Genomic DNA, 17,779 nt, shown 5'->3' on the forward strand with positions numbered 1-17,779 from the left:
GTTGCGGAACTTTTCTTGTAACACGTATAAGTTTCCTGTAAGAAAAAACGAAATGAGTTGTGGTATCATAACAGATAAAAATATATTCATAAAACACAAAGAATTATCTCGCGATGTCTCCTCTCCTGAACCGTGGCCTTTCTGATCCATGGCTTCCTGTTAGCCAGAAAAGTTAATGTTAGAATTTTGTGAGGGAAGAAACTAAATCGAAAGAAGAAAGTTTTGTGAGGCAATTGAATCTAACCTCAACTTGACTCCAATTGATTTCTTCTAAAAGCGGGTTTTCCCCATTATCCACTCTGCCTCGTCGATTGTAAAATCCAATCCAAATAGAACGGCATTCTAGAGAAAATATAGTGCATCTTTAGTCAGCTATAGGTGAATCTTTTGAATGGTAATAAATAAAGAAAAAAAAATTATTATATAGTACCTCTTCTTGTTGTTCCCAATCAATATCATTAGGCAGTGTGTTTGATTGTTGTCAAATACAGATTCAGCATCGAAAACCTTCTGAAAGAAAACCAGATTAAATACGCAATATTTCTTATTATTACTATTACACAAATTCAGACATATAATACAGTCGTTATAGTCAAAATCTCGTTGTAACGAAAACTTTTCTAGTCCTTAAATACGTTTTCATCTATTGCCAAGTCTGATATCAAACATAAAATGAAAAATCCGTTATAACGAATAAAAAAACATGTTTCTGTCAATCAACAAAAGAGTACAGAACGTTCCAAAAATTATCCCGTAAAATCTGTTTCAGAAAATTAACTTGCTGAACTGTTGGGGGAAGAATTGTTCTCTTCTATGGCTTTTGTGAGAAAATTTTAACCAATTCTGTGCGTGAGCGCGTGGTAGCCCAGGTCAATAAGATACTCGCCTAAAGTATCAAAGGATATTTAGACGTGTCGCGAGTTCGATACCCGGTTCGTCCTTGTCAGAAAACTTTCCTGACACGGGTAGAACAGAAACGACCGCAAAAAAAAAAAAAAATGCTACCGCAGGGAGTCCCCCATCGCGGGGTTAGCGCACCAACCTCTCGATGAGTATAAAAAACAAGCCTGCCGTTCGGAATCGGCAATAAATTGTCTGTCCCGGTCTAATTAGCCCTCGTGTGCAGAAAATGACCGTGGTGCGACAAAAATGATCAAATGATCAAAATACTGTGCGTGAAAAATAAAGTCTGTGGTATATAAGCCCAGGGGTGGGTGTGTGTGTGTGGATGTAGAGTTCGGTGCTGGGAAGGGTGATTTTACAAATCACTAAAAAATTGATCTCGGTATGGAGTGATCATATGCCCCGCATTTTCCGTGGCAGTTCCGTTTTTCTGGGTTTTTATCTCCATCTCGACTCTAGAAAAATATCCCGGTTTTACCAGTTTTTTAGTCTAAGTTTTCTTGAATTTAGAGTCTAGATACTAGACTTTCAAATTTATTTTCAAGATGTGGATGTAGTAATCCATATAATCGCTCATTATATAAACCATATCTCATTAAACCATAATATTTTTATAGGTAGCGTATTTTACTATTATTAGTTTTAATTAATTAATTAATTTTTACTTTTAATTAATTATTAGTATTTTTTCGTGACATTGGGTTTGATCTTATATTGGGTTGCTGTTTTTCTGCAATATCTGACATAAGTATTTTTTATGGGCATTTTTTAAGTCACCTCGTTGGGCAATTTGCTTGTTAGGGCCTTCGTATTTGTATACGGTGTTTCAAAAATCCTAATCTTATTTATGCTAGCATATTCATATTGATCGAAATTTAATATGAAACAAATTATTCCTATTAGTCTTGCTAATGTGGTTTGAGACATGAAATTTAGATTCCGAAAGAATAAAACTACACATTGTGGAATAAGCTTTTCACGCTCATGTAATTAATGTTTCTGCTATTTTTATGTAAATTTAATGATAAATAAACGTGAATATGAAAAAAATGTTTCTTCGCAATGGAAAACTATTTTCATGAGCATCATAGAGATGATTAAAAAGCATGAGGTTGAGAAAAATGGTAGAATAATCACTTTATCATGTTTCTTGAATGAGACTTATCGTAAAAAGAAAATTTGAAATGTTTGGCTTCGACAGACAGGTATTCATATACGCATGTCAATTTTGTCACATGACAAAATCTTTTCAGGTGCGAGGAGATGGAGAGGAAAGGACCAAGCGACGATACCGCCGCTGAGGAAATAACTCTATCAGCCCATGACACCCTCGTGTCTTCGTATTTTGTGAATCTATCACGTACAAGACGACCAACGAAAACATAAATCTTTGCATTCAATGAAAACTCGACAGTCAATTTATCGGTAGAGGCGTTTGAAAAATTGAGTTGCAGGAACGCCCTCCCCAAAAAAATGCAAATCTTTTCCTTTTACAAACGTGTAGTTTTGTCTAGGGTTTCAGGATTTAGTCACATCATTGAATGGTGGAGCAGGAATTAGACTAGAGGTCGACGACGACGACAAAATATATCGTAGAACTTCTCGACAAGTTTACTATTTGACGAGTTTCTGCTCTAGTATACATACGTCCTGTTCATTTACGTGTCGTATCGAAACCACCCCACTAAAAAAAAAAAATGCTACAGATTTATAGTATTCCGAAGTATTTTAAGCATGAGAGAGGAATTTTCGGGTGTGAAGTTTGCCGTGTACATCCGTTAAAACCTGTGGTTGATATCATCCGGAGAATTAAAAAATAACTGGAGCAAAATCCATATTTAAATTTCTCGTGTGTGCATATTTTAGATAGGATACGTTTGTAAATTGTAATGCCTTCAAATTATTTCTTTATACAAAATAGGAACGGCTTGAAACAAAATTCTCTCCCGTGCAAGATATTTTTCGGTACAGACGTATAAGCTGCACTAGAAAAACTGCATGAAAAACGTGCTGATTTTTATACGTAATATCGTGAAAGATGGCACAGGCAATTTTGTCGATGAAGCTCTTGCCTAGCATATCTGAGTAGGCTTATACTGACGCATTTTTAAATCTGATTGTCAACCTTTGTTACTAGCTAGAGACAATACATCAAAATTTCAGTATTTCTCTACAATAAATGGTTTCACCACATTTGTAGAACAAAAAAGAAGTAAACTTCAACCTCGATTTATATACAGGGTGATTCAGAAAAGATGGGAAAACTTTAAGAAGTGGTAGTGCACACAAACACAGGCAAAAAATAAATAAATAAATAAAAAAATATTGTTATTTTATTTTTTGTTTCTTTTTTGTTACTACCTCCTCTTAAAGTTTTTCCCATCTTTTCTGAATCACCCTGTATACGTAAACAGATATTCGAGTCATCGGAATTCGACTTATCGTGAATTGCTTATATATATCTGTGGTGTTTGGTCAGAACATAACTCCAAAATCACATTTTTGAAATATAGCATTTTCATTTTCATTTAAAAAACAGAAATAAATCATACGCACAAATGCAAATGAAAATATCATACGTCAGAATGTTGTTTAGCCGTAATATAGCCTGAAATATTTAAATTCGAAAATCGCGTGAGAAGAAAAACAGCATAATGATGCATAGAATAATGCCTGCCCATTATACAGTTTATGCGGTCCTTTCCTTTACCTTCAGCGATTTTGAATTCAAATATCTAAGCAGATATTGCACTTAATAACACGGAATTTTTTTTGGGCCCCGGAGAGACAGGGCAACAGCTTTCTAGTATGATTTTTAGGACAGGATGACCAAATAGAAGATTATTTGTTTGTTTTAATAACCATACAACCCCTTGCAATATGAATGGCGTATCTGGGGTCTACACGTTATTTGGATACTTTTTCTTAATTGGAAGTATGCTTCTAAGATCCATGGTTCGGGAATTATTCCAAGGGCACAGTGTATAAAGTTAGTAAGTGGAAACACACAATCATTCTGAGTATATATTATTGATGTATGACGACAATTTCTTCTTAAAACAAACACTGACCGCGTCAAACTCGTTGAAAGCTTGAGAAAATTAATACAAATGAACAGACAAGTTATGTGCACATTTCGATAATGTGCCGAATCAAAGTAAATTTTAAGTAAACTAAATTTTACGAGATGAATACCCATTGGCTTCATCAGTATTTTCAACTATTTCCATTTCATAATCTGTCGGGTATTTTTTCTAAAATAGATTATGAAAAAGATAATTTATTAGAAACTAAATATAAATTCATGAAAAATTTTAAGGTACATACTATATCAGCCCATGTTAGTCAAAAAAATTAACTTTTGACACTTTAAGAGTTTGTATTATCGGTTCCATCCGTGCATTGGAAAAGAAAAGTCAATGTTAAGTTAAACCGAGAGAGACTTCAAAGTATTTTAAAAGCACCTGTTTTCCAGTTTGAAGGAGACATTTCCATCAAATTAAAATCGTCGCTCGTCTAAAAAAAAAGAAAAGATCAATTTGAAAGAATGGAGAAGCTTTAACACGGTGATGCAATGGGGAATCATGACTTAAATCATAACAATATTGTTTAAAACTGTATGAATTATATTCCATGAGTTTCCCAAATAGCCGATAGCTAACTTATGATTTTGTTTGTTGATAAATTTAATTTTATTTTATTTTATTTATTTACAATAACCCCAGAAGGCATGAAATGCACTTATACTGGAAGAAAAAAAAATAATAGTCAGTACGGGAAGCACTTCGCATACGGAGCCAGGTCGAAATCCCCAATAGTGGAAGCAAATCTTGCGTAGGAGGCACATACAAGTTCTGATGGAAGACTGTTCCATATTCTTGCCACACGGCATCTATATCCTTGGAAAAAACAATCCCTTCTAGCCATTGGTATTCTTATTTGGAAGCGATGCCTACGAAGGTTAACTTGCCTGTCTATGATCTCAAAGAAAGGCTCTCTCGATGGTAGATAAACAATTTGGTGGACTAGTTTGTAGCACATCTTCAGATCTGCAGCGATTCTACGCCATTCCAGTGAGTGTAAACCCAGAAATTTAAGTCTCTGGCAATAAGATAGACCGCTCATGCCAGGTATTCGTTTAGTAAACGACCTCTGTGGCTTTTCGAGGAGCTTTATGTCCTTGATTTTGTAAGGGCTCCATACTTGCGAACAGAACTCCAGAGTCGGGCGAACGTACACACAGAAAGCATATGACAACGTATGCGCATCACACTTACGGTATGCCGTACGTAACATATATGAAATTCTATTAGCTTTGCAGACTATGTCATGATAATGATCAGTGAAATCCAGAATGCGGCTCTTTGCAATACCTAAATCCACGCATGTATCCAATTGCTGTAACGTTTCATTACCTAGTTGGTAATATTCAGGATCGGTGCGTCTACCTAAATGCATTGATCCACTTTTTGATGATGAAATAGGTAGCTTATACTGACAACTCCACTGGAAAAGTTGTTGGCATGCAATTCTTAAGTCCCTAGTGTTTTCCACTGGAGAGAATAACTTCACGTCATCAGCGAATTGCAATAGAGAGATGGGTGACACAGCATGAGTAATATCGTAAGTGTACAAAGTAAATAAGATCGGGCCTAACACCGATCCCTGGACAACTCCGCTTGGCACCTGACATTCTCTAGACATCACGCTGGCTACGCGAACTTGATGAACTCTGTCTGACAGCAGTTCTTGAATTATCCTCACAACTTTATCCGGAATCCCCATGCAAGCTAGCTTCCTCAATAGTACAATCTGTCTACTTTATCAAATGCCTTTTGGAAATCGACGTAAATTACATCAATTTCTTGTCCAGAGTCTATAGCACTCTCCCATATATCATGACAAATCAACTGCTGCACTGGTAAGGAGCGGCCAGGAATGAAGCCAAACTGAACTGAGGGGATTAATCCCATATCGTCGGCAAATGGAAGTAACTGATTGACGATGCATCTCTCGAAAATTTTGCAGGATATATCGGTTAACGATATCGGGCGATAATTATTCGGATCTGCCCTGGAGCCTTTATTCTTATAAATTGGACTAATAACTGCAGATTTCCAAGAGCATGGGATAGACCCGTAGTCATAGAAGGATGTGAAGATGGAGCTAAGCAGAGAAGATATCGGGTCTGAAAGACGTTTGTAGAAACAACTGGGTATTCCGTCAGGACCCGGATATGATCGACCAGGAAGAGAAGCAATAATGGCTTTTATCGTCTGAGTGCTGAACATGTCGCGAAAGAAGGGATGATCATTCATAAGGCCTTGATAACGATAGTCGTAACCGGAACAACTGAAATTATATGAACCAGAAAATATGTCCGCAAAAACGTTTGCTTTCTCATAATCTTCCGTTATCGTGGTGCCATTCACAGTTAGCGTTGGTATGTCCCGGGATACACGAAGTCTACTGCGGACGTCTCGGTGGAAAAAGTTCCGATCACGATTTTTACAGAGGTTGAAGAGATGTAAACTCTCTTTCTCTTTGACGTAATTTGCATAGTTCCTAGCCATGACCTTGTATTGTTCTTTAGTGGTTTGACTAGGTATTGATCTATATTGACGCCAAGCATGCAATTTCCTATTGTTTAGCATTCGTAAAACCTTATCTTTTTTTCTAAATCTCATTTGACGGGGAACATGTTCACGAGACCGCAGAAATAGAGCTGGCAAAGCATCCGCAGCTGAGATAGTTCCAGCCAGTACTTGGTTCTGCAGATCTTTTACAATAGCTGATAATCGTGGATAATCTGCATTGTGATAGTTTAGTGTTGATCGGCAATCTAATCCTGTTGTAATATGCAATGAGAAGTGTATCGGCAAGTGCGGTGGATTATCGCTGTTGCAGAAGGGTGGAAGTGCATATACGTTGTAGACCACCGAAGGATCGGTAGCAAACAGAAGATCTAAGAAGTTTTCCCCTTTCGTGGGAAAATCGACCAACTGAACAAGGCCTAGTTCTGCTGATATTGACATGAACTGTGACTCCAATTCAGATGAGAATCTCCCGTTTATCCAATCGATTCCCCGCATGTTGAAGTCCCCGACCAAAATCACCGGAAAGCACGCAGAGCAGTAATGCCTTAGTTCTCTCCAAAACTCACACCAATGATCTAAATTACATGCTTTATTTGGTGGAACGTACGCCGTAATAAGCCTGCACTTCCTATTTCCGCTTTTTATATCCACCGATATTATCTCAACATCTTGATTTCCATTATGCACGTTCACCAGCTTAGGTTTCAGGCTGCTTCGAATAATAATGCATACACCTCCTCCCGCAGTAGTTTCTCTGTCGTATCGGAAAATATCGTATCCTGGTAGACATATCAAGGAAGACGAAACTGACTGATGTAACCAAGTCTCTGCTATACACAGAATGTCGACCTCGTATGACTGAATGCAGCAACGCAAATCGTCAATTTTATTCACAATACTTCTGGGGTTCATGAATATACCTGTAACTCTTGATTCAGAATCGGATGCGTGTTCATTTGTTGAAGTAATTGACGATGACTCTTGTCTGTACAGTCATTGTTGATTAGAGGTGTCCCTCTGACCGGGCAATGCTTCCGTTAATGTTAGTAACATTTTTATTTGTACTGTAAATTACCTGCAACATTTTTCGCAATTATTTAAAATTGCATCTTACACATTTGAATGATCAGCTCAATGTTTATCAAAATGTTGTTCTATATGTACTAAAATATTTTTTACCTTGGAAAAGATATTACAATAACGTTAAGTTAATTTCAACCTAATATGAAAATACTTAAATAATCATATTCCTAGCGGTTTTCAAATTTCGTAGCAGTATTTTGTAACCTTCATTACAATGATAATTCCCATTACACTTTCTAAAAGATCCAAAGAAAATTTAACTCGTAAAGTATTCAATTATTCTCCGAGTTTTCGGAGTTCCGCTCATAACGGCCAGATTAGGCAGACATGCATAACAAAACCTTAAAGCGATCGAAGCATATGAGAACCTAACACGTGTTACTACACAAACCAACGATTAGCACAACGACTGTTCAATAATTTTTAACGATTACGATAGGTTATTGAGCTCCCTTTAACCTCGAAATTATGCTTTGTTTCATTTCCTTTCATTTATTTTTTGTACAAACTTGAGTTTTTAATAAATGAGGTATTTAGAACAAACGTCTTCAGAAACACTTTTAATGTTATTTTTTACATCTGTTCCATCTTTTTAAACAAAGGGTACTGCGAGTGATTGAAATTTCTGCTTTGCAAAAGAGTCAAATTCGGAGAGCATTCTAATTTTCATTAAATTATTCTCTTGAAATTTTCTCACTCTTCAGAAAAACACGCGTGATCCTGTTGGCCAGTTTTGCTTTCTCACAATAATTTTGCAGGAGAGTCATAGCATTACAGAAAAACCATTTTTAGACGTGTTTGGTTTTGCATTTCTCTTACTGCGTGTTATTCAAATGTGTTGCATATCAGTATCAATTGGATCTCGTGTAATCATGAATATTGCAATTTCATTTTCAAATTGAATTCTAGCGAGTATTATATCGAGAACAATAAAAGTAATCACATACTACGCAGCCGTTTTTTACTGATTTTTTTTTTTTTTTTTTGAGACAACTTATTGGTAGCTTCAGGTATCTGGAGAGGGAAACACGCAAATGCAACCAGTCATTGGGACAAAATAAATCTGATTACCCTTCGATTCATTCAGTAATGAGCTGTTACAAAATTAAATAGAATTCTCCATACTAATGAAAGAATACAGGGTGGTAACTATCGACCGCCCAATGATTGCACACGTGATTCCTTGTGAAGAACTAATATAGAAAAGTGATTTCCGTTTTTTTTGGATCGGACGAATATTAACTTTTCTAGTGTTTCTGACGTAATATTACGTCGGGAGTTGAATGGAAGAAATAGAAACACCATTCCTTCACTGCTATTGTTTCGCCGCGTGTGTGCCTAACAAAGCAACCCTAAAACTCCTCGTTTGAGAGATCAAAAATGTTATTTTTTCATTCACAATCATCTTTTTTCCCGCTCGTCTTTGGGTCATTGTCTGTCTGAGAGGATGCACTTTAAAACGCACATTTTCTGTTCCCAGAAATCATATGAAGTGCTATATAAAATAAAATATAATTCGTTATTTTCTTAAATAACATTATGTGTGATGGCAATAACTGTTGTTAATTTTTGACGTGATGTTACGGTTCCTTGACTGACTTACTTTCATTCGGATGAACTCAATTGATTAGAAGTTCAGGGACACTGCAAAAAGAATCAAAGCATGTAAATGTTTGAATTCGCTGTATAATTTAATATTTCGTCCGGCATCCAGAGCTTCTCCCCCCCCCCCCAGAGATGGGTTAAAGCCGCGACAGCATATGGCTCCCGAGCCTTCACAGACTCCACACTTGCGGAAAAGAAATGCTTTCGAGCACCATGGTGCTCCTTGAAGCATCAAGAGTGATCAGTACACGTTTTCGATGTCATGCTCGCGAGCACTTTATCAAAGCTTCGATTGAACACCCAGTAAAAATTGCATTCAATGAGTACAATTAATGCAAATATGGTGTAGCCATAAGGTGTGTTTTTCGTTTGATGATGGGTATAGGCCAGTGGTTATCAACCTTTGCAAGCCCTCGGCCCGGTTTCATTCATTTTTGTAAGTAGAAGGCCCGGTCAAACACATGATTAACGGAACAAGAATGGGAGGAAAAGAAAACGGCAGATCAGTCGCGGCCCGGTGGTTGAGAAACATTGGTATAGGCAGTGCTCGCCACTCGAGAAAGGTTGAAGACCCCTGATCTATGACAAAGATTATCCAAATCAATAGAGGCCCACGTTATACAATGAGATCTCTCGCTAAAATACTCCCCTTCCACATTGGCACACTGAGAACTTTTATTTCATTTCGAAGTGAAATGCAGTCTAATCCCATTTTAACGAATACCGTTATAGCGAAAATCTCGTTTTAACGAACACTTTTCTAATCCCTCAGATAAATTTACATAGGAACAATGCAAAAACCTTGAGTTCGTTTATAACGAAATTTTTTTATAACGTAGTGATTTCTCCAGTCTCTTGGAGTTCGTTATAACGGGATTTGACTGTACTATGCATTACAACTTTCATTCTACGCACCCCCCCCCCAAAAAAAGTCGGAAAACGGGAATGATCGTTATGGGAAGATTTTCCGAAACTAGAGAGAAAACTACTCGTATTGGTGAATGGGGTCCTGCGTCTGATCTATCCTGCTACACATAGCACCAGAATTTGAAAGCTCTTATCAAAACTAATTGATCAAAATGAATCTACACATTCCAATAAAAAAAAATCGCATAAATGGTACATAAACATCCAGCTTTCGAAGGTAATTGGATACAAATACCAACACCAGGTGTTGATTACAAGTCCCTACTGAGAGCATATATTATTCCTGTCTCCGCGTGCATACAAAAAAACTGATGTTTCATGCCATTTTCAAACTCGGCAGAAAACTGTAAATTTCCACCAAATGTTTACTCATCGACGTGTCCCAGTCTCTGGGTCACAATCTCGACACGGTCGTATTTAAAAATTCAATTTCGCCGTATAAGCCGCACATCGCGATTTCTGTCGGGATTTCCGTTTGTCGCCGCAAGTGGTTTGTGGCGCATACCAAGATCAATGGAGATCAATAATTTGGAAATTCATTTAATTTTCTGACTTGGCGAAAAGCAAAGGATTCAGGGTTGCCTTTTTCTGACATTTATCGCTTTTTCTATCCGCCACAAATACTGCGATTCCTTATGATTTTCTTCTTTGAGAATTTTTCAAAATTCTTTCTCGCTCAAGTTTCAAATAGACATTAAATGCCAAACGATATTGCACAAAGTTAGACCGTATCATGGATATCTTAATTTAAAATTTTCAAGAGGTTTTTCGAAAGCAATGTAATAGTAGAGAAATCTTTTTATTCATATGTATAAAGTTACATGTCTTGACAGCCTAATTCACTGATTCATCGCCAAGCCGCAACCACTGAAGCTCAGGCCCGTAGCCAGAAATTTGATTCGGAGGGGGGGACAAAGTGGTCAAATAATATATTTGGCCATGTTTTACCTTATTTCAATCATTTTCTCACATTTCGAAGGGACCGGATCCCCAATTTCCCCCCTTTCACTACGGCATTGCTGAAGCTATAAACATAAAATTCTGTCAGTAGTTTTGTTTTATACTGTTGACTCCCAAAAAAATTTCTTAAAATTCAACCTCTAAGTTGGTCTTAAGGAAGAATTTGCAGATTACCAAATCCACGCTAGTGAAGACGCGTGTAATAGTTAGTTCCTTATTCATGGATATTTCCCACTTTTCATCATTTTGCCCCCCCCCCCCACAATCATTTTGTACTCCACTATAGACGGAACCCTTTGAACCCGTGACGTCATCAATTTTTAAAGCTCTATAACTCATCAATTATGGGTGAAATAAAATAAAAAAAGTGAAAACACTTTTCCTTATATCAGTTTTTCACAAGGAACCACGTGTGTAATTATTGGGCGGTCGACAGTTATCACCCTGTGTATATATAGAGTGAAAACATCATTCCAAATCTTTTTGCAGAGCCTTGTTAAACTTGAACCACATGTAATCAGTGTAAATAAATAAAGAAATAGAAAAAAACATGTTAACGACAGCAACTAAAGTTAAAGTGAAGGTAAAAACGTCATTCACCACCAACAGACACACTTTTGAGTTCATAAAACGCATGCAGTATTTTTATTAAGATGCAGTCTCTTGACGTCACTCGACGTAACATGCAAATTTGAATATCTCGATACGCTTTTTTATTATCTCATTACAGGCTTTGATTCTCGCTCTTTTCGAATCAAATTCAAATTTTATTTTTGAAACATTATCTTTTTGGTGCCCATAAACACGAAGCGCAAAACATACTTCGTTAGAATAATAAAATAACTATTAAAAAACAAAAATTCAATGTATATGTAAGTGATGAAAAATATTTTGCCCGAAACTTTTAGGTATGAACAAATAAAACATTCTGTAACCGCTGAATAGCTGAAAACTCCATTCCAGGGTTTGAAACGAGACACGAAATGTTTTTGAATTAAAAAAATGAGCTTGACTATTCGAATAAAATCAAACACGTATCCCACGCCTTTCATCTCTAAATAAAATGTTTTCGAGCATGTAATAGCACACACACACACACACACACACAAATCTCTAAGAAATTAACGAAGTTACAAACATTTTTTCTAAAAAATATATTACTGATTATATTAACAAGCATTGAAATCAAATCACTTGATATTTAGAAGACACCAACGAATAAGGCAAATACACAAAAAATAATAAAAGTCCTAATGCATTTCAACACCAATGGGTGCCGTCTTCAGAGGAAAAATTTAACCACTAGTCTCGCTGACCGAGTTTCCCACTTGGGTTGAATACCAAATCTTCACGCTCGGTTGCTCAGCGGAAGAAATACGTCTGTTCACTTCAAACGTCGTGGTCAAAATGAATCTTCATTTTATAATTTTTTGTGTATTTGCCTTATTCGTTGGTGTCTTGGGCATATTCTTGGGCAAAGTGGATCAACTCTTCTAAATCACTTGATGTATATATTTGTAGACAGTTCAGATAATTAATCAAATTTCTAAGTTTGTCACTTTCTTGAGGTCACATTTGACTATCCGAGATTTCACGCATAATCACGATTCGGAAGTATTGTATGTGTTGATTCGATCAAAACTAATGGTTTGATGTAATATCTGAACATAGATTTATATGCCTGCATAGATTATCTGCAGCATAGATTTATGTGCCTGAACCGAATATTTTAAATTACTGAAAAAAAAAGTATGTAATCGAATGTAAAGTGTTAAAATAGAGTTTTAATATTTTCGACGAGTGTCTTCAAAATAATGGAAACCTAGGATGCCAACGATTTTTATCATTTGATCATTTTGCCACACCCTGGTCTTTCGCTGCACACTGAGACTAATTAAACCGGAAATTACTGTGTGTTTAAATCTGATTCTGAAAAAATTCATCTACGCGTGACCTCACTTGAAACCTTCCAATTAGGGGGGAAAGCACTTTGTGACCGAATAAGGGGAAACACAAATACACTACTAACTTACTTCTTCATAACAACCAATATTTGTAGAACGGGAACTACGTATTATATACTTACCCATTAGTATTCTCTGACCAATAGTTCTTATAATGACTGATATGTTCAGTCAAATTTTTAGTACAACTAAAAATCACATACAAGACGTCCTAACGTATTAGTTCGATGTTTAAATAATACTAAATTTATTTTTTTTCAGAATAAATATTTTTCAACACTTAAATTTTACAAGGGACATTCATTTTCATAAAAGAGCGCTTTTCTTTCGAGAAAACGATTTTTATAGGCATTCCTTTTTTTATCAACTCCATAGTGCTTGCTCTCACTCATCTCTACCGGTTCAACAGCCGACATATCCACCATCATTGCTGTTTCTGGAACGAGGATAAATATAACGCAGAATGCCTATCATTTCTACGAGTCACTCTCTTTATGGTTTCATTCTCATTGCACGTATTCCAAATATTTGGCTTTGACAAGCTTTTCCTGGAAAAGAGAAAGAGAGCGAGAACAAAGCTCTTTTACTGGTAGTCAATAACATTTGTTGGAGAGAGGGTTAAAGTAGAAGTTCCAAGTGCAATCGAATGAACCTGAGCTTTATGTTTGAAATATAAAAGTAGCAGATATGATTCGGCTTCGGGCGTCATCCAAAGATATACGACCAGCTCATAATCCGAGCTTTGTTTAGACTCTTTCTCTCTCCCTTTATTACTGCCAGAGCATAGAGTACACCATATTAAGTTGTTGACGCTGGTCTGTTTATTCTCGTTCGCTTTCGTGAGTGAGTGAAACATGATATACTTGCGCATAGCACAACTAAATTTTCTATACTTCTAGAGGATTTGAGGTAGGAAATCGTAGATGCCTCGGGGCTCAACCAGCATTGTCTTTTCTAGCTAATAATAGACAAAGTACTAAACATATTGTATAAGTATTAAAATTTCTGTCATTATTCAAGATAATTTTAAAATTAGACAATTTTATATCAAAATACGCTATAAAAGGTAGTTTTTTTCTTCTCATTTTATCGTATAATGATATTTATTTATATAAGCACGAGTTAGGACCTAGGTACAAAACTGATTCCTAATTGCTATTTTTCCAAGTCAATCTTTGTACTAACGCAATCGGGTCTTTCTTTTGTAAATACGATTGCATCAATTGAAAACATAATATTACGGGGTGATAGTATACGTCAAGACGAACAATTTTCCGATGAAACCCAGAGTCACAGCTCACTCATTCGGAAAATAAATACGTTACCACAATTCAGAAATTGCCAAAATACGGCAACTTTGCTGACACCATCAGGTAAAATCAAATACATCGTCTCTTTTTCTAGTATTATGTGTGTTGTGTGTGGGTGTACTAAATGTCTACGGATGTAAAATAACTTACTTGATCATTCGTGCGGTCTCTCATACAATCATTCATATGTTCACTATACGGTCACTCATACCATTGCTCATGCGGTCAAGGTAGGTGAAAGGTCAGGAAGTATATGTTCAACTCACTTGGTCAGGGCAGGCAAAGTGTCACAAGTAGATGTCCAACTCACTTTTTCACTCATACGGTCACTTACATGGTCATTTTTATCATCAATCATCTGTTCACACATACGTTCATTCATACCATCGCTCATACGGTCAGGGCAGGTGAAATGAGAAGGGAGTAAATTTCCAGTTCACTTGATCACTTATAGGGTCACTCACACTGTCAGGGCAGGCAAAATACCATCGGGGGCAAAATATCCAACTTACTTTATCATTCATACGGTCACTCACACCATCATTTATATGTTTACTCGTACGGTCATTCATACGGTCAGGGCAGGTTAATTGTCACGGATAAATTTCCAGCTTACTTGGTTATTCATACGGTCACTCATTTGGTCACTTGTACCATCATTCATATGTTCCCTCATACGGTCAGGGCAGGCGAAATGTCGGGGTATGTCCAACTCACTTCATCACTGATAGGGTCACTCAATTGGTCACTCACCGGATTGCTCATATGGTCAGAGCAGGCGAAATTTCCGGGGTGAAATATCCGCGGCGAAATGTCAAGGGCGAAATTTCTGGGGGCCAAATGTAACGGGGACGAAGCGTGCTAGGGGCGAGATGTCGGGGGCAAAGATTCTGTGAACCAAAGTCGATTTCACACTCACTTGGTCACTCACTCATCCACTTATATGGTCACTCACACAGTCAGTCACTCATGCGTTCAGGGCAGGTGAAATGTCAGGTACGAACATTTCGGGGGCGAAACGTCCCAGGGGCCAAATGTACAGGGGCAATTCATACGGTCACTCACACCATCATTTACATCTTTACTCGTACGCGGCGAAATGTCAGGATCCCAACACAGATACTGTATTCTTTATGTTTTTTTGCATGTTTAAGGGATTGAAGAAATATGCTGTTACTTTTGAATTAAACTATATTTTGCAATGCAATTATTTCATTTTTCGCTTTGCTAATTCCAATCTTATACGTATGATCAAAAAATACAAAAACGCTTCGCACTCTACACATACTTCCATTTAATTCATGTAATCTACTTGAACGGATATATACTTAGCATCAGATTTTTTTAATTAATGAAGATTTGAGGTAGCAAAAGCAAAAATAAAACTAGAACTACCTAAAAGTGATCTGTAAAACAGAAAGGATATAGTATCCAGAGAAAAGACAGAGAAAGACTCAACCAATTCAATCGTTTGTTAGAGTGTAGATATTTAAGAATTTTCTCTCTCTGGAATCTGTCTCCCGACATACCGACTAATGAGGAAAATACTGTATGTCAATTTTTGCTTGATCTGAATTGATGTTCCAGTTTTCTGACGTTAGACCGATGTAGTGTGTATGTGATGTGTTATGCTCCAATTCATCCAGGTTCATTCAGATTAGCTCATATCTTCTTCATTTTTTGTTTCTCTGAGTGCATGTTCAAAGCCTTTTCGGACTCACTTTATATAACAAAGCAGAGAAGTTTTCTCCCCTTCTAAACATAACTTTTCGGATACGGTCCCAGAATTGCACTCGTCTCTTTCAAACACAACGCAACCCGGGTTTATCACACAATACAGTGATTTTTACTTCTTTTTATTATTACCACCATTTTACATCCGGATGCATGAGTTTTGTGGGAATATTTTGTAAGTATACTCTCGGAATCTCCCGCGTACATCTTTCCTTTGCGCAAAAGCCCGGTCTATCAACATGGGTCTATCTTTCACCCATTCGAGGATTAATTGTGTTGGAAGCTCAATCTTCCCCGATGGGGTTTTCTCGTCTTTTTCAGTAAAGACTTTCTATGCTGACATCAAATCCACGAAACTGCCCAATGTCTTCACTACTCGGCTGCTCGTCCGACGGAAAACCACTGATTTAAAATACATACTCAAGGTTATGACGAAATTAACCCACGAAATAGAGAAATACACCGGTGTGCAAAAATTACAGACGAAGCTGAAAAATTGAGGTCGAGTACTCTTTACGGATTAAAGCAGATTTAGTCTGACTAGCTATATTCAGGGGGTAAACTTATCTCTACGGTCCTTCACCGAAATCCAGTACTTGAGCGCCGATTTGTCCTTAGTATCGGAATGTCCAACTACCTGCCAGCTATCTCTGAGCTAAGGAGCTACATTTTTTTTAGTAAATATACTTAGAACCATAATTTAGGACTGCAGAGCACCAGTCGTTAAGCAATAGTTCACGGCGGCCATCTTGGAAGAGAAGAAATTTCGCCGCGAGCTCGCGCTATCATATTTAGAGATGAAATGATTTTTTTTTAAATGAATTAAACAATTTTTTATTCAAGGAAAATGACTGATAAAACACCGTTTATATATGTTTGCTATCTTCAAAGTTGAAGTATTGCACATCGTTATATCCGCAAGAACCTGCTGTTGTATACATATATATTGACATCGGCAAGTCAAGCCGCGATGAAGTGCTAGCACGTTGATACTAAGGTAAGAATTATGTTGTTGCATCGAACTATATATAGGAAGAGCTTTTAAAGTACTTTTTTACCCGCTAAATGTTTTATTTAAAAATATAAATGGCTATAATGCCACGCAATCGATGGGCAGTGAATCTCACTTGGGGGGTGGGGCTGAAAAATATCAAATAGCTCATGTCTATTTTGGATTGTATTGTACATATTTACATGGCAAATGAAATATGAATCTGCAATCACTATAATATCACATTAGAGTTTCGTATTTCTATGTGCTGCGCTATATTTAATTTTTTAATGAAAATTTGTGTCTACATAAATTGAGCATGTGTGTAACCTAGTATTTACTGGTAAAACGTAGGTTTTGCCACTCTTCGGGCTTTTACCGTAACATATATATTGTTTATCATTTTTGTCAATTGCATTTATCATTTTTGTCAATTGCATTTATCATTTTTGTCAATTGCATTTTGAAATATGACATCCATATTTTTATGGGCATCTTTTTCTCAGCCATCTCGTTGGGCATTTTGCCTGTTGTAGCGCTGTATTTGTAAAAAAAATAAATTTTGAATATTATTGACATGATAAAAATTTGTGCAGGGGTGACTATGCTTATATAATCGGTTATAAATAAGGAAATCACAAATTTGTGTTTTAGATTAATCACCCTTTAATATATAAAGTAACTGATAAGCTACAATTGATTGAT

General features: G+C 36.6%; 1 protein-coding gene across 1 annotated transcript; it reads right to left on the bottom strand.

Annotated features, from left to right (window-relative positions):
• Positions 1–5,702: 5,702 nt before the first annotated feature.
• LOC149072108 (uncharacterized) lies at positions 5,703–7,412 on the bottom strand. The gene is made up of 2 exons (XM_089246735.1): positions 6,005–7,412; positions 5,703–5,857 (listed from the first exon to the last, which is right to left on the bottom strand). Exons 1-2 carry the CDS (start codon positions 7,410–7,412, stop codon positions 5,703–5,705), a joined length of 1,563 nt encoding a protein of 520 aa, XP_089102861.1.
• Positions 7,413–17,779: the final 10,367 nt, after the last annotated feature.

Source organism: Pholcus phalangioides, unplaced genomic scaffold, assembly GCF_987345545.1.
Source record: "Pholcus phalangioides strain wild (caught in Gottingen) unplaced genomic scaffold, Ppha-v1.0 ptg000017l_1, whole genome shotgun sequence".
Taxonomy (NCBI): Eukaryota; Metazoa; Arthropoda; class Arachnida; order Araneae; family Pholcidae; genus Pholcus; species Pholcus phalangioides.

Coding starts and splice junctions, on each gene's coding strand:
- LOC149072108 (XM_089246735.1), bottom strand. CDS start 7,412: ATGAACCCCAGAAGTATTGTGAATAAAATTGACGATTTGCGTTGCTGC. Junction 5,858..6,004: donor TTGGAAATCTGCAGTTATTA/GTCCAATTTATA, acceptor TAATCCCCTCAG/TTCAGTTTGGCTTCATTCCT.